Consider the following 16,666-nt stretch of genomic DNA (forward strand, 5'->3'; position numbering starts at 1 on the left):
AGCTGTGACGGACAAGAGAAAACAAACCGCATGAGCATCAGTCATGGTGAACTGCACGTTGCAGGTGGGACAGAGGTAAATCGGAGACGACGGAGGCGCAGAAAAAAACACTGCCGGGGTCAGACGCAGACCGGGCCTCGTCCCTCCGGCCGCGGTGCTGTGCTTGAGACGTGGGAACCCAAGCAGCAGTTCATGGTGCCGCTGAGGCAGGAGGCAGTGGGCAGATCCCATTATCAGCTCAGCAGGGGATAAGCTGGGAGGGGGAACACGTCCATGACACTGGCCTCAATCCTAATTGAACAGCTGGATATATAACATGGGGGACATTTGGGCAAAGACCCGTCGAGAGAAGCCGATCATGTATGAAGGGTTGCCTCCTCTTTCAGGGAAAATCATAGTTTTTCACACACTGTAATTTCAATAAATACTTTGATATTCAATTCAGTGGTTATGGAAATGGGGGGCGGGGGGAACACAAGCCCGTGACCGTTTGAGGACATACAAAGAGAGAGAGAGAGAGAGTGGAAGAAAGAAAAGCAGAGAGTCGCGGTGAAAAAAGACGGTGAAAGAGAGCGCGGGCGCAGAGGTAAAGCTGCAGTGGATGATCTGTGACGGAGGCTCATCCTGATCACCTCTGACACAAAGACGTGCAGGGAGGTGCTGTCACTCTCCCACCACAGACTAAATCAACTACGCATGGGTCACAAACACACCGTATACACATTAAATCAGTGCAGTGGCACCCAGATCCACAATGTAGTGATTCCACAATATAAAGTATCACTATTAAATGTAAAACTGGCCCATTTTCCCACTGTAATACTATTATACGACAGATAACGCTGGATTACTATTGTTGTAGGTGGTTGAGAGAAGTAATTCTAGTTGACATTTCCCCCCCCGTGAACATTGGTGGAGAGCGTTTCAGGTCATTTCCAGCTCCTTTATACTTCATCTCTGACATGGAATAATTGATGGAGCGGATGCTGATTCAGGAAGACGGAAAACCGTGGAAGTCTTAAGCAGAAGTATTTGCCCTCTGATTGTTTCGTCTTGCCACGGATGAGATGACCTTGCTCGGTGCCTGAGAAGACTCGCCGTAAGAGTTTCTCAGGGGAAGATTGAGGAAAGATTCCTCAACAATCTCTTCTACATTTCAGAGGAAAATACGGAGCTTTTTAAAAAAAATGTACATAACTGCACCTAATTCATTCGACAGATGCAGTCACTAGTTACTATGCAGGGTCGCCATGACGAGCTTGGAAAATATGATGTATGAGCTCCACCTCAACCAGCTACAATAAAAAATTCTACATGCACGTCAATGCATCATTAATAATCATCCAATGTTATAAAGTTTAATAGCATATATAAAACTGGCAGAGGCCACTGCTGCATAACATGTACTTTAACTTTTATGCAGCAAATGCATATAGTTGTACATACAATATGTGTATATATGTTTGTGTGTGTGTGTGTGTTATATTGCTAAACCCTGAATACTTCTAAGTATATAAAACGTATTGAAAAACCATTAAGAAGATATATGTTGAATAGGATAAAATGGGAAAACTCCAAATTGTACTTACATAACAGCTGGTATAGCTTGGTGGGATACACAGCTGACTTGGTACAGAAGGTTCGGGGCTTCGATTCCAGTACTTTACTTTACAGGATTGCATTTGTGTATAACCACACGTAATTAAAATGAGAATTTAGTACTATTCTGTGTGTTGCTCTGGTTTATCATTATGTTTTTGCTGTCATCAGCATTACAGGCAGTTCATTTTCAACATTTTAGAGACAACGATTCCCTCTTGTGGCCAAAAGTGCCGTCGACGTCTTGAACTTGACATTTGCGCAGCAGGACAAAGCCGTATAATTGGAAAAACATGGAGTCATAAACGAGAACACGAAGCCATAAAACCGCAGAAAAGAAAAGTGGCAGCATTGTGTTGCATTTACCTGCAAGTTTTATTGTGAAATCTTTAATGGACTCTACACGGGAGTGCACAGGCCTAACAGAACATGCCCCGCATGCATCAACGTCTTAGTAAAAACCTACTGCTGTTCTTACAGAAAACATGAACAGAATCAAAATGTACAAAACTACAAATTCTGAGCAGAGTAAAAAAAAAAAGAAGAAGAAAAAACACTCTAAAAAAAAATTGTCCCTCATGCTATTTATAGTTTTTTTTAAAGCCCCCCCAATATTCACAGAAAAAAAGGAGCAATGAAACACGTAAAACATAAAACCAAGCACAATGTAAAAAGGCACAAAAAATAAGGACAAGGTTAATGATTGTAGAATGTGAACAGTGGCTCTTACACAAGAGTGGAGGCGGCAAATGAACACATCCGGGAGCGGAGCAGAAGCGATTAAACAATAAGGACAGATTGAGACAGGGAAACCAAAAGGACAAGAGAACAAGTTAGGGGAGAAAAAGAAGAGGGGGAGGGGGGGGGGGGGGGGGGGGGGGGGGGGGGGGGGGTCGCAGAGGAAATCATCTCTTGCTCATGACAACAGGCAAGAGCAAAAACAAGCAGGGTTGAAAAGGAGGAGGGGACTCAGTGGCCCAATGTAGGTCAGAAGGCACAACGCCAGCGCTGCCCCTCCCCGAAGTCCTCCCCACCTCCCTCCTTCCCTCAGGAACAAACCTCCGACAGAACCCTCCCTCTCTGCTCCTTAATCTCTGCCTCCCCCCACTTTCCTGTCTTTCTTTCCCTCCTCATCTCATTCCCCCCTTTTTTTCCCCCTAACTCCCCACCACCATTTTTTTTTAATACCTCCTCCCTTGTGCATTTTTCCCCGCACCCCTCCCTCCCTCCCTCCCGCCCTCCCATGCCTGACACCAGTAAATCAGCAACATGTGGGTTTAATGGAAACCAGACCCTGACCCATTCTTCTCCAGCCTGCAGCCCTTCTCCCTCGCACACTTGAATACTGTAGCTTTCACTCTGCTTAGCTTTAGCGCGAAAGAGAGAAGAGGAGAGGAGATACAGAAAGATGCGTAACGCAGCGGTGTTCTTTACACCTCACCGGTCAGATTGAGTTGGGGGATGAGCGGAATTTGCATAAACCCGCAACAATTCGACTCGCAAAAGTGATCAAATTCTAATATGTCATCCCTGCCTCCGGCACCGGTCGTATATCAATACGTCTCCGCTGGGATTGTGCTTTTAACGGTGCAGTCTGAACGGTTATTGTGGCTGGGGTGGGACGGGGGAGGAGGAGGAGGGGAGGAGAGGAGGGGAGGCTGGAGCCCCAGTGTCTGTGTACAAAAACTCTATGTGCCTTTGTCTGGAGAAGTGGTCTTACTAAATGTGTGTGTGTGTGTGTGTGTGTGTGTGTGTGTGTGTGTGTGTGTGTGTGTGTGTGTGTGTGCGCGTGTGTGTGTATGTGTGTGTGTGTGTGTGTGTGTGTGTGTGTGTGTGTGTGTGTGCGCGTGTGCGCGCGCGTGTGTGTGCGTGTGCATATGTGGACATGCATGCGTCAATGTGTTCAGTTTTTTTTTTAGATCATGTGAAGTTAGTGTGTGTGTGTGTGTGTGTGTGTGTGTGTGTGTGTGTGTGTGTGTGTGTGTGAGAGAGAGAGTGAGGAGAAGGGCAGTCATGGACGAACACAGCTGTCAGACATTCCTGCGCTGGTTCGGAGGACGAGCTTTCTTCTGCTTGTGTGTTTGATGAACGCAGTTTGCACGAACACGCACGTCTGCAGTGAAGCAGCCTCAGCAAAACAACAAAAAAACTACAACAGCAAAAGAATGAAAAGTGCAAATTATCTGTTCTGAACAGAAGAAAATGTCAAAATTGGTTTGTCAAATGTATTAAAAAAGACTGTGTGTTAATGTATGTGTTTGTGTGTGTTGTAAGAACATGTGTGTGTGTGTGTGTGTGTGTACATTGTGTGTGCTTCTGGTTAATGTATGTGCATTATCGACTTTGTCTGCATTTATACTACAAATACACCACCTGTCCCTCCTTTGTACAACTACTGTACTATTGACAGAAACATTATTTTCCTAGAGTCTCGTGTCTTTTATGTTGTGACGTAAACAGGCATTATTTCTAAAGAAATGGATGTTTTTTTAAGACATCTGAAAGGCACAAACGGAGGCACAGGAATAAAACCTCAAAGCAATTAGAGGGAAATGTAGACTGCAGCTCCACAGGCACCAACTGTTTAGAATATTTCACATGAGCGACAAGTTCTCACAATGAATGGGATTCAGAAAGGTGACTCCTCCTCAGCTTTCTCAGACTCACGTATGGTGTCAAAGCCTCTTCCACGCCGCGTAAAAAAATGTTGACGCCAGCGACGGCGCCGGACAGATGATCAATACCCGCTCCAGCTCCGCGCGTCACACCCAGTCCTGCATCGAGCGCTTGCAGTGCACCAAGGCCCTCGGCGTCTCTTTGTTCTGCAGACTCCTGAGGATGGCGTAGATCAGGACGAGGATGCACAAGATGAGCACCAAAGGAACGGTCACCATGATCAGGGTCATGACCTTGGATTCACTGTCGGCCATCGTCACGACCACGTTCAAATCTTTGTCCTCGTCTTCGTCCGCGCCGTCGGGCTTAGAGCTCGGGTCCTCCTCTGGGTCTGTGCCTTCGTCCCGGCCCCCGTCCGGCTCTTTGCGCCCTTTGTCTTTGCCCCGGTCTGACGGGTTCCCTGGTTTGTCTGTCGGAACCGCGTCTGGTTCAGCGTCAGCATCGGGCTTGGGCTCAGGAGCGTCCATGCAGCCCATGAAGTCCCTCAGGATGGAACGAGGGTAGCCTTTTTCTGCCTCTGCCTTGCGGTTGTCGAACCTCCAGTAATTGGCGCCTTTGTAGAAGTAGGTGTAAGCTGCACGAGAGGACAGTAAAAGAGATTTCGGTCAGACAACTCCTGTTAGATGAATTATTGAATCAAATATAGAACTGATGTTCTAGGTAGAGATGTCACGATAAGCAATTCTATGTACCGATCTGAGACCACGTTGTGCATGTGCTTTTATATGAGCGTCGCTAAACAGCCGCGAGGCAAATAAAACGTTTTCGCAGTACCTATGTCATGCTGGAAAGTGCTGTTTTATCTGGACTAAGTCTGTGACTTTCACAGTAACAGTAACTTTCAGGTGAGAAGTGATTAGAAGAAAGAAATGAGCAGAAGCACAGAGTGGTATCATCAGTCCTTCCCAAAATGTCAAACTATTCCTTTAATAACCTTAGAGAACAAGCTGAGGAACTATTTTTTTGTGCTAAAGCCAAAACACGGCAGAGAGCGAATGATTTCTGCATCGGTTAACAGTAGGTTTCTTTTAGTCCTTCAGTAATTTGATCAGCTATTTTTGAACCAGCCTTTGAAGCCAATAAAATGGACTTTTGAACAGACATCGTACCGCTTCTGCCAACTTCATTTGCTTCATTTACTTTAGCATATGTCTATAGTCAAGGTATAACTAGGAATATCAGGAATGTTCCTTGAGGGGCCAGTTTAGTCGGTGCACTCTCTCCATGCATTACATTTACTCTTGTGAAACTATACCAACAAAATCAATATTTAATTTCATGCAGTAAAATTTGTCAATGAGACGCCAAAATTGAACCGCACACAATCTTTTGGGGGGGGAACTTCTGCGTGGTTAAATGTGGCCAAGTGGTGAAAAACCGACAGGCTTGAAGCGACATCAGAGCAGTGTGGGTGGAGATAAGATCTGAATGTTACCGAGTGCATTCAGAGCCGCTTCGCCACAAATCTAATTTCCAAGAGGAAGGACGGGCCAACCCTCAAACCAGAGGCCTCATTCCTCCCTTCTCCCTCATGCTCCCCTCACTCTTCTCTCTGCTCTGCTGGCTCCAGCCTAACCAGTCTTCTCCCCTCGCTGTCTTTTACACGCCCCATTTCACCCTCCTGACCTTTCACCCTGTCCCGCCCTCCGCCTCGACCCACCCGCGCTGCTCAGTGCATCTACAGCGTTTGGCGTTTGGCGTCTCGCGGACAGAGGCGGCCTCCGCCCGTCCCTTTTCTTTCCAGAATAATAACTCTGCCTTTGTCCCGTTTGAAAGTCGTTATCTTACCGCCGTCATCGCTGAGGAAGGCTCCCTTGGGCGAGGGAGGGATCCTGCCCCATCGGCTGTTTGGCTTGGGGAAGTCGCGGTCTGTGACGCGGGTCTCCTCGCTGTATCGCCAGTACCTGCACACGGATGGCGTTATAAAGATCCATACAGAATACAGTTTCCTACCTGAATTTACTTTAATATGAAGTGATGTTAAAATGGGACAAAATGTCTTTATTATATACCTGTCTCCCGAGAAGAAGTAAGTGTATCCGTTGGGCTCCCACCAGATTGCGGTGTCAATACTGTGTGTAGGAACTCCCTGTCCATACTCATGTATGGGCTGGGGGTATCCTGGCAGCACGTCGGCCTCCCTGAACACCCAGAATCTGTCATCTGCGGGGCAACAAAGAGAAGAAATATTTTCCCTGTCTAGGGACGGTGGCACTCAACCGTATAACCTTCCTGCACAGGTAACGTGTGTGTGTGTGTGTGTGTGTGTGTGTGTGTGTGTGTGTGTGTGTGTTACTGGGCTAAGAGAATGGAAATATGAGGGGAAATTAATGAGGGAGCGAAAGAAAAAAATCAGGGGCCAGAAACATATGGGCAAATGGAAAGCGACGGTGAGAACATATGGCACATGTAATGGGGTTTACTCCCCTCCAGAGGGAAAGTGGAAAGGACAGGCAAGGTAGAAATAGAAGGCATAACTCCGATTTTCCAAGATTTCCCTGTGTGGAAGCCAGTTTCTCCCCTAGCCCTAACCTTCTGGACACACTTTCAGCCACTTTCCACCTCGCCTGCCAGGGTGCGACAGCGCTGCAACACACGATGATGGCTAAGCTCGAACACAGGGGCTTTCTACTAGTCATCGCACACTGACTTTAAAATGCTCTTTGACCGACTTGAACTGATCTGCTACAGCAGTTGAATGATTTTCGCAGGTTTTCGATGCTCGTACCTTCCAAGACTCTTTGGGAGGAGCTGCAAAAAGAAAGTGTGTTCCCCTCCTCCCCGGAACTCGTGGGAATTTGAAAAGAAAGCAGGAATAATGGAAATCATTTCGAAGGATTCTTCTAAATCCATGATCGATGGCACAGAAAATCCTGAAAATGCATGACAAATCACCACACATGCGCTCACTGCTAAAGTGGAAGCCCTGCAGCTGTTCACATCTGGAGCAGTGCAGCGCTCAGAAGGCTGATGCAATCCTCCAGCTCTCTGATGAGGCCTTTTGGGGCTCAGCTGGACTGGAGTCGTTCTGGGACACCGACAGCTGCCACACAGCACGGACCTCGTTCAAGACACTCGATGAACTCAGTAACAAACACACACACACACACACACACACACACACACACACACACACACACACACACACACACACACACACACATACTAATACACACATGCAAAGACACACAACCACAATAGTCCATCTTTTTCTGCAGCCATATTGTCTGATTGTTAAATAAAAAACTGTTATTTTCTTTCATTTAACATCTAGTGTTGCAAATACCTCTGTGTGTGTGTGTGTGTGTGTGTGTGTGTGTGTGTGTGTGTGTGTGTGTGTGTGTGTGTGTGTGTGTGCGTGTCTGAGAGTGAGAGACACGAAGAAAGAGAAAGTCTGTGCCAACTATGCAAAGTTAAAGCTGTGTTGAATTATTACCATCTCCCCATGAATCACACTGTGTGGGGAGAGAAATGCAGAGTTTGCACGGTTTCAGTCTGAACAATACAAATCAAAGCATAGACACACACACACACACACACACACACACACACACACACTTCAACAGCTCCACGCTGGCCTCAGCTTCTCTCAGGGAAAAGTAGCTTTGCAAGTGACCCTTTGTTGTGCCCTTGGGCAAAGCGCTAAACAATACAAATGCCCAACATATTCTTCTACGCAGGTCTTCGTGTAATATCTCAGCATGGGGGCAGAGTATAAGCACAGTGACATGTCTCATAGTCAATAAACGGCCTCGACGAACCTTTAAAAAAGACAAATTTGCCATCGTGGCGCTCATAGGCAGCGTCGATGTCACTGGGCAGGCCGATCCAGAAGACGGATATGGGCATGGGGTAGTTATCCAAGACCCGGTTCCTCCGCACCCGCCAGAACCAACGACCCTGTGTAGGTAGGTAGAGGCCAGGGGTTGTTAGACATACCGGGGGGGCAGTGGCACGCTCCTCCATCCCCAACAAGTGTGGATGGAGCTTATAACTCTCGGTTTAAACACTCCATCTGCACAGATATGATGAATAAATCTCTACTCCTCACCTTGAAAACAAACATCTCCCCCCTCAGCATGGTCACCGTGTCAAAGTCCCCGTCGCAGATGTCGGGGGCCTGGTTGTCTGGCAGCTTGGGAGGCCGCGGAGGAGCGGGAGGCCGCGGAGGAGGGGGAGGCCGAGGAGGAGGAGGCGGCGGAGGAGGAGGGTCCTCTTTTCTAACCGGCGGGGTGACAGGTTCCGGCTCGGGCTCTGCAGGCGTGGAGGTGGGGAGGACGGGGGCGGCGGTAGGGCCAGGGGGCGGCTCGGGACGGGCTGGGCGATCCAGGCCGCCGTCGGTCGGGTTGGGCCGAGGGTCGGAAGTGGGTTTATCTTCAGGTGGAGAAGGGGACGTGGGCGAGTCACTGTCGGGTTTGTCGACAGGGGTGGGAGGAGCAGTGGGCGGGGCACCGGTGACGAGGGGAGGACCTGAGATAGAAAAGACGGAAAGCTTGCGTTCAAAATTTTTAAAAAAGGGAAAGATTGCATTTCACAATTAAAGTGGTCAAATGGGAAAAACAATTTCCAGCTGACATGAAATAAATCCCTCCATCTTGTGTCTGTGTGCCATTTCTTTTTATACCCCCCCCCCCCTTCTCGTCACAGTATCCTCTCTATCTCCCGCTCACACAAAGAAAAAGTACATTTTTCCATTTTGTGCAGCGGCTGTAAGCTCCGACTGCGACCGGGCTGCTGCTGCTGCCCTATGGAAAAAAAGAGAGTCCTGCCTGTTGCTAGGAGAGGGAAAACACACAGACACGGTCGGTTATGTAACATCCACGGACAGCTGACGGGCTCGAAGATGCATCGAGTTCCTCTGAGCCAAAAGTTTTTTCTAGGAACATATCAGGGGCTGCCGTTGGCCAGAGACTTGGCCATCGATATGTGGAACTATTCAGTATCTGGTCCACAGACAATAAAGGTCGAGGCCCCTGGTTTTTCCTCTGGGGCTTAACAGTGTCTAAAAGCAGCAATAATCTATTTTACTTGCACACATAACGGACTCTTCCTCTATTCCGTGGTATCGACTGTGTTTTAGAGCCCTTGGAAAGCTCACTGTGCGATGATGAAAGACATATCCATTGGCTATTTTAATCGCCAGGAAATAAAAAGGTCTGTGACCGGCGGCAGCCCGCGGCTGGAAGTGTGTCTGTGACTATTACACAAGGAGACAACGCTGCGAAGGTTAAAGCCTTTGTTCGGCGGCAGGCGGTTCTATTCATGCCACAGAGTGTTTCTGCGAATTTATGCGATCTCCAAGGCCGTGGCCGCTTGGGAGCGATGGAGCAAACCCGAGCGCAAACATGTTGCAAACAGTTTACACATCTACCAGACACATCATCATTTATTCAGAGCTGGTGTTCCTGGACACATGGTGGAGCTCAGTCCGATATTCACCCCTCTGTCAGCTCTGTCCTGCCTCCATCAACTCCCTGGGGAAATATTTGTCTCTCTAGCTGCAGGTTTATCACCAGGATTGACCCCATTCACATAACACACAGTTATAACAAACATTGATCGGTGCAGCTCTTTAAGTACAGCAATGAAAACGGATGTTTTATTTGACTGTCTTTCCCCTTTTAAACCTTCTGTTTTTGTCAGACGCTTCATGATACAGCACTGATTTACGGTCATATTGATGTATTAAATTACCACTATACCGTCACAAGTTAGTCTGTAATATAACTGTTTATCTTTTACAGGAGGTGATGAATACTCTATGAAGGAACCACAAGACAACAAAGGATATCCTGTGTAAATGTCTATTATAGAGTCATCCTTTTTCTTGTCCAATCAGAGCCTTCCTCCCACACGGTCATTTATCGTCGGGCTGCTTAATGAGGAAACTACTGTATAATTTCAGTCAAAACATTTATCTTAGACAATTTACAGTGCAGCAGAAAACCGGACCAGATTTTTTCACATCTGCTCCTCTGCCAAAACGCTAGTTTTCCTCTGGTGCAGACCTCCAGTGTGGGAATATCAATCGGCCAGAGTTGCGTGTGGGTGTGGAAAGACTTGGGGGTTTTTCGGTAAAGTGCACCATAGAAAAGCATTCCCAATTTCCTTCTGATCTGTCATGTTATACCACAGCTGTGACGCGGATGAAACGATGACAAATCGATGGTGGTAAAACGTAAAACGCCGAAAATCCTTTTGTCTAAAGCGACAAAACAAAAATCACGTCGATGATTAATTCCCATTTGCAGCCTGTAGTTACAGCTCTAGTGAGAGCCCCCGACTGTAGAGACACACGCACACAACTATTATATCTGACAATCAACAATGACATCCATTCACTCCTGCATGCCGTTATGATGTTATCATGCTTTCCCTGACACGCTGTTTCGAGGGAAGTCCGCCAGTGTTGAGTGTGCGGCTGGCCCTGTGTGTGTGTGTGTGTGTGTGTGTGTGTGTGTGTCTGTGTGCACATATCCACAAAGCGTCTCTGCAAGGCTTTTCTCGTCTTCCTCTGACAAGGGTGCAGATGTTGCACGAGTGTGCTATAACCTCATATTACAGCTGACATTGTGCACTTGAGCCTCACAGTGATCTTAGAGCCAGCGCAGTCTCAGTATGCAGCCAAACATCAAAACCTTGAAGAGCAGAGATTCTGTTTTTTCCGCCGTCCCGTCCCCAGCGCCCTGTCCTCGGGGCGGTGTGGGACCATGGCTGCTTTGCGACACGCACAGATGTCGGGAGGGGGCTGTCTGCGAGTGCTGTACCAGACATTTTCTGGAATTTCACCGGCCAGCGCCCTTTGTAAAAAATTTCCGTGAAAATGTTGGTGAGTGAGTCCATGTGAGACTGAAGCAGGAGAATTCCACGGAAGAGATTCACAGCGAGCGAGTGGGCGCTCCGCCCAGGAAACCCCCCATCCGCTGAAGGATCTGGGAATGTTCCTGCTGTTGTGAACGCGTCTGAACATGTGAACGCCAATCTCCAGAAAATGTCGGGATCTCATTTTCCAGACATTTGTCCAGAATTCATGTCTGAAAACAGCTCGATTGTGCGATAAAAATCCACAAAAGACAGAGTTTTTTCCGGATTGGGTTGGAAAGGCTTTTGAAGAGAAATTCATTTACCAACTGTGGTATTTTAATAGTAGATATGGCCTTGACCCGATGCACTGTCAAGAACGGAGAGTCTACATCAGTTTTGCTACAAGGAGGTGGGTTATCTGTCTTTTAATATCAAAGAGGAAAAGTCAAAGCTGAGCTTAGCATTGCCCAAAATGTATTTGGAGGGCAGTGCTCCATTAGGACTGGAAGAAGCCTTAATAACATGATGCAGAAAAGTTCTTTGCTTAATTGTAGAGTAGTGACAAACCTTTTAAAAAAATTCCACAGGAAGAACAAAAGACAGGTTGCTCTCCTGTACAAACATCTGCATCAGTTACTGAGTCCAAATTCTGCCGGGAGGGGCTTTAAACAACATCTGCTGACTGTTGAAGACCCAAAGAGACAGATGTATCCGAACAGCGCGGCGTGCCTCTCACCGTATATGTGCTGTATTCCTCTGACGTCGTCGTCGTGCAGCGTGAAGTTGTGCGTGTTAATGTACTGGTAGAAAGGCGCCATGATGGCACCGGGGTTGTCCGAGTGCTCCAGGCCGAGGGCGTGGCCGAGCTCGTGGACGGCAACCAGGAAGAGGTCTATGCCTGCAAGACGGACACGCACGCAGAGTTCATGAACGGGTCTCACAATAACACATAAATGCACAATAATTGATGAGTGACACTTGGCACAGACATCAGGTTGCATTCAAATACGTATCATGTCCAACCCAGCACCACTCACCTTCTGGATTTTCTTTCTCAAGCGTCCAGGGCTCATCTGCGTCAAAGTGTATGTCCCCGCCGATCGCTGGCCCGGGGTAGTAGGCGTGCGCCAGCGACCCGCCCTCGCCGTCAAACAGGGACATATCGCCGTGGAAACCAGAGGCGAACAACAGCAGGATGTCGGCGAGCTCCGTCCGGCTGCTGTTGGTGTTCAGGTCGCTCTCCGCGGGCAGCTCCTCGAAGGTGAGCGGGGCGACCCGTCTCCACGCGTCGAAGGCCGCGCGGATGGCGGCGTACGTCCGCTCCTCTCCCAGCGAGGACGGGATGAGCTGGTTCAGTATGCTGACGCCAGAAGAGAACGCGTGTTAACTTCTCTATGTTGAAACGTGATGCTTTATCGTGGTTTTTTAAATTCCAGCACTAACGAACCTGTAAGTGATGTGGTCTTTGTCCCACTGCTGCCCAGTGAGCGTGTAGCGTTTCTTCCTCGCACCATCACCCGTCTCCTCGGCTTTTCTGTCGGGGAGGCCACAGCGGGGTCGCCGCATGGCTCTGCACGGTCAAACACACACAAACACACCAATATATAAACTTTTGGGTGTAAAAAAAATGTGCATAATCTTGCAGAGCGTATTATAATGCCTCACACGCACCTGCACAGAAATGTGAAGCTACAACCAGCTGAAGCTCTATTAAAAGGTTACAAAAACCCCCAGTCTTTATGCTAAGCTAAGCTAACCAGCGGTAACAATCTTCTCATGCAAATATCGCCGATGAAACTCCAACAAAAACTTATTTCCTTCAATAAAAAAACTGTCCTTGTAAAGTTTCCTTCACATTCCGTCCAGTAGACAAAAAACAACGGCCTATTGAAATGAATCACAGTGGAATATAAGGATATGGCACAAGAAGAGAGAGAAGAGCGCAGATGAAGTCAAAAAGAAACTCAACTGTAAAGTGAATTATCATCATCATAAAAAAAAAAAGAAGGTTGTTAAGAGCTGGTTCTGTTTCCGTTGTTAGAAGTTATAAAGTTAGAAGCCCTGCGACAAATTGGCTTCGGGATGTTTTGTTGTTGAGATGAGGTTCGCTGCTGAATACTTGTGGCCTTGTGTCATTCCATCTATACCATGAGATGCATGGGAAATGAGAAAATTACATTTAGAAAAAACAAAAGCGAGTGAATACAAATAACTTCCTACATGTTTTTTAAAAAAATCCCTGGTGTCAGTTTGTGGTCGCCGGAGACCAGAGCTTCATCCGATGTCGCATGTCGGTGAGACGAGACACGGTGCAGAATGTAACCCAACATGGAGCTTACGCGACAGTGGCGGGGTCCATCTCGCCGGTCACCTCCAGCCCGTAGAAGCGCTGCATGTCGCCGATGGCCTTGGACAGAATGTGAGCCGACTGCATGGTGGACATCTGCCTGCTCGCCTGCGACAGGTAGCCGAACTTACGCAGCCAAGCCTGCCGGAAGAAAAAAACAAGGGGTGGGGGGGGGTGGGGGTGATTTTTTTCTGATTAATCTGGCTCAACATCTGTCTGTTCTCGTGGGTGAGCGATGGTTAAACAACTGCTCTGCACTGATTTTTGCCAATCCGGGAACAATGTGGACTGCAGAGAGCATCTGAGGAGTTAAAAGAAAAGGGAGAGAACTGCATAGAGATACAAAACAGATGGCTCCCATTAACATTACAACATTCCTGCTTTCCTATTCCTGCACCGATAGATGAGGAGAGGAGAGGAGAGGAGAGGGGAACAGGACGGGACACAGGAAATCAAAGAGGGTTCTAGCCACTAATTCAAAACTGCATGTCAATGTGGTGCCGTCCGGGATAAACACACCGCTCTACATGTGTGTGACACTTCCAGTGACACGTGATGAACTTGTCCCTCTGTCTCTGGTGTTTGCTGCAGGTGAAATTGAGCGTGTAGAGCCACGTAGGCATGGCAAGGAGGAGAAAATAAATCTCTTGTTACGTTTTCAAATCTGGCCTTTAGGACGCCGCGACAGCAGAGCTCGGAGACAAAAAGGCCGCAGGGCCGTCTCTCCTAATGCTGCATGTACAGTTTGAACAAAGGCCGGTGGGGAAAACATCATCCGGCATAGCAATGACAAGTCTCGACCGATCTCATGTCACAGTAAGCATATTCACACAGAAGTGCCTCTAACAACATGAGACAAGGGAAAGAAGAACTCCTTATACAGCAAGGCTGTGCAGAGAAATGTAAAAATTATTTCTAAGCTCCCGGTTTAACGTTTCTCATCAGTAAGTATATATGTACAGTAAAGATGTACGTACATTTTACATACAGTAGAGATGTACGTACATTTTAAGTATTTATTTATATATTTGTAAGCAATTATAACTTTCTTTCATCCATAACTGGCGCAAACATCTTTAACAGTCACACAGACGTGATCATAGACATTAATACATGTATTTAAAAACACATTAAACAGTTTAAAGTAGTTTGTTTGAATGTATTCAGAAGTCAGGAAGATGAGGACTGAAGGATTTCCTGCTTCACTTTGAAAATTGCAGTTTGACTGTGTTCTCAACTGTAAACTGTAATTTTCTAAAGTCATAACGATTGTGTTTATGATCTTATATTGTCAATAACTGATACTTAGCTGTACTTGTTGAAAAAAAGTTAATGCACATAAAATGTCCCTATAAGTGCTTAAAACTAAACCTTTTTGAGTTAAAAAATCTATGTTTTTAATTGTGCACATGCTGTTAAACAGGTGTTAAGGAAAAGTTTAAACAACATTTAAAGAAATTCATTCAGGAATTTGGTAAAATTTTATATGAAATTAAAGAATTATTCTACTTTTAGACAGACAGACAGAAAGACAGACAGATAGACAAATAGATAAATAGATAGACAAATAGACAAATAGACAGATAGATTGATAGACAGACAGATAAATAGATACATAGATATATAGATAGAACAGCAACATCATGACAATGTTAAACTCCTAAACCATTTATAAATATGATAAAGGGATATTGTTGAACCATCTTCAAGGTCAACCTGGTGCCACACACACACACACACACACACACACATTACTGTACCTCCGCATTGACGCCCTCCTCCTCTGGCACATCTCCCAGCGCGCTGCCCAGGATCAGTGTGACTGTGATCTGAATGAAGACTTGATGAGACGCCATCGTCCTGCTGGTCCTCAGATGAGAGCTCAGACTTGTGCAGTGATAAAAAGGTGCCGAGGGGGTTTATTCTCTCCTCCTCCTCGTCGTCTTACATTCACCCACGAGCTTCCCAAAACAACAAGTGAGCTATCGGCTCGTTGTTTGGAGTTGGCACATCAGGGAATCTCCAAGTATGAGCAACAAGTTTGTACAAAAACAACAAAACTTCCAGAATCAGATTGATACTAATCCATTCCCGGTCGCATACAGTCCGATGTGACCCGGGACAGCAGCCTCCTCATGGCGCATCCAAGTGTGCGTAAAGACGACCTTCTTATTTGTTTGTTCATGCATAGAACAACATAAAACCCTTTCCCCCTTTCGAAGTCCACAATGGTTGATCGGCACAGCAAAAATAAAATAAAAAATAAAGCAATAAATAATAAATCCAGAGTCTCAGTCCACTTCTGCAAAAACGGACCGAGCGCATAAAGTGCGCATTTTCTGAACTTGGCGCAAGAAACACGACGACAATAAATACGTTCACTTCGCAGCCCCGGTGTTCGAGGCTACGACATCTTCCTTTCCCGACGGGACTCTTCGGCGTGAGCTTTTCAACACAGACAGGAAACACGCTGTGCATGTACTTTTATATGAGCACCGCTAAACCGCTGCGAGGCAGAAGTGCTCCATTGATTTGGCACGACGAGGACCCGCCTCCCTCCTTAATGTCCCGGAGCAGCCCCAATGGATCCCGATGGACACTGCGCCATCTGCTGGTCTCTGTGGGAAACTACAGCGAGATGTCAGCAGCTGGGCCTCAACTGAAATATAATATAAATACACTGTGTGGTGGTTTTACAGTTTGCATTACGCGTCCTGTAAAGAAAAACTTTAACTTGACGGATCAGCTTTAGTGGCCAGGGCAGCTTTAGTGGCCAGGGCACCTGAAAGCAGTCAAATAAATACACTGTAGTAGTTGTTTAATATTATTAATTACCCCTGTGCTCCGGCTATGATAAATAAAAATCCCTTGTCGAAAACTATTTTTCCTTTACAAGTTTTTAATTCCTTTTGTAAACCAGAATAAAATTGTTTCTCGGGCTATTTTAAGTTCCTTAATTTGGATTTTGCATGTTGTCAAGATAAGAGGTCACAGCTGTTTTACAAATTTGTTCGTCACATCCTTGCCGAATTTACAATTTTTTTTTGTACAGCTGTGGACCAGAAGATAGAGAGGGTTGTCCACTAACGCAGGTCAGTGGTTCGATCCCCTGCTCCTCCAGTCCGCAATGCCGGCGTGTCCTTGGGGCAAGACATTGCCCCCGAGGTCTGTATGAATGATGTGTGATAGAAAATGCACTTTGTAGCTCTGTATGAATGTGTGCGAATGAATACTGTAGAG

The 16,666-nt window shown here is 46.7% G+C and overlaps 1 protein-coding gene across 1 annotated transcript; it reads right to left on the minus strand.

The window, feature by feature from the left end:
• Positions 1-3,528: 3,528 nt before the first annotated feature.
• On the minus strand, positions 3,529-15,963 carry mmp15a (matrix metallopeptidase 15a). The gene is made up of 10 exons (XM_035642698.2): positions 15,187-15,963; positions 13,419-13,567; positions 12,527-12,649; positions 12,117-12,439; positions 11,816-11,977; positions 8,327-8,745; positions 8,037-8,175; positions 6,288-6,438; positions 6,064-6,179; positions 3,529-4,849 (listed from the first exon to the last, which is right to left on the minus strand). The coding sequence occupies exons 1-10, from the start codon at positions 15,280-15,282 to the stop codon at positions 4,362-4,364; spliced, it is 2,166 nt and encodes a 721-aa protein (XP_035498591.1). The 5' UTR covers positions 15,283-15,963; the 3' UTR covers positions 3,529-4,361.
• Between the last annotated feature and the right edge of the window lie 703 nt (positions 15,964-16,666).

Source organism: Scophthalmus maximus, chromosome 7, assembly GCF_022379125.1.
Source record: "Scophthalmus maximus strain ysfricsl-2021 chromosome 7, ASM2237912v1, whole genome shotgun sequence".
In the NCBI taxonomy this organism is placed as follows: Eukaryota; Metazoa; Chordata; class Actinopteri; order Pleuronectiformes; family Scophthalmidae; genus Scophthalmus; species Scophthalmus maximus.

Bases quoted from the DNA above. Each gene is read 5' to 3' on its own strand.
- mmp15a (XM_035642698.2), bottom strand. From the start codon at position 15,282: ATGGCGTCTCATCAAGTCTTCATTCAGATCACAGTCACACTGATCCTG. The intron at 13,568-15,186 runs GTACAGTAATGT...TTCTTCCGGCAG, and splicing joins AGGAGGGCGTCAATGCGGAG to GCTTGGCTGCGTAAGTTCGG. The intron at 8,176-8,326 runs GTGAGGAGTAGA...CTACCTACACAG, and splicing joins GGGAGATGTTTGTTTTCAAG to GGTCGTTGGTTCTGGCGGGT.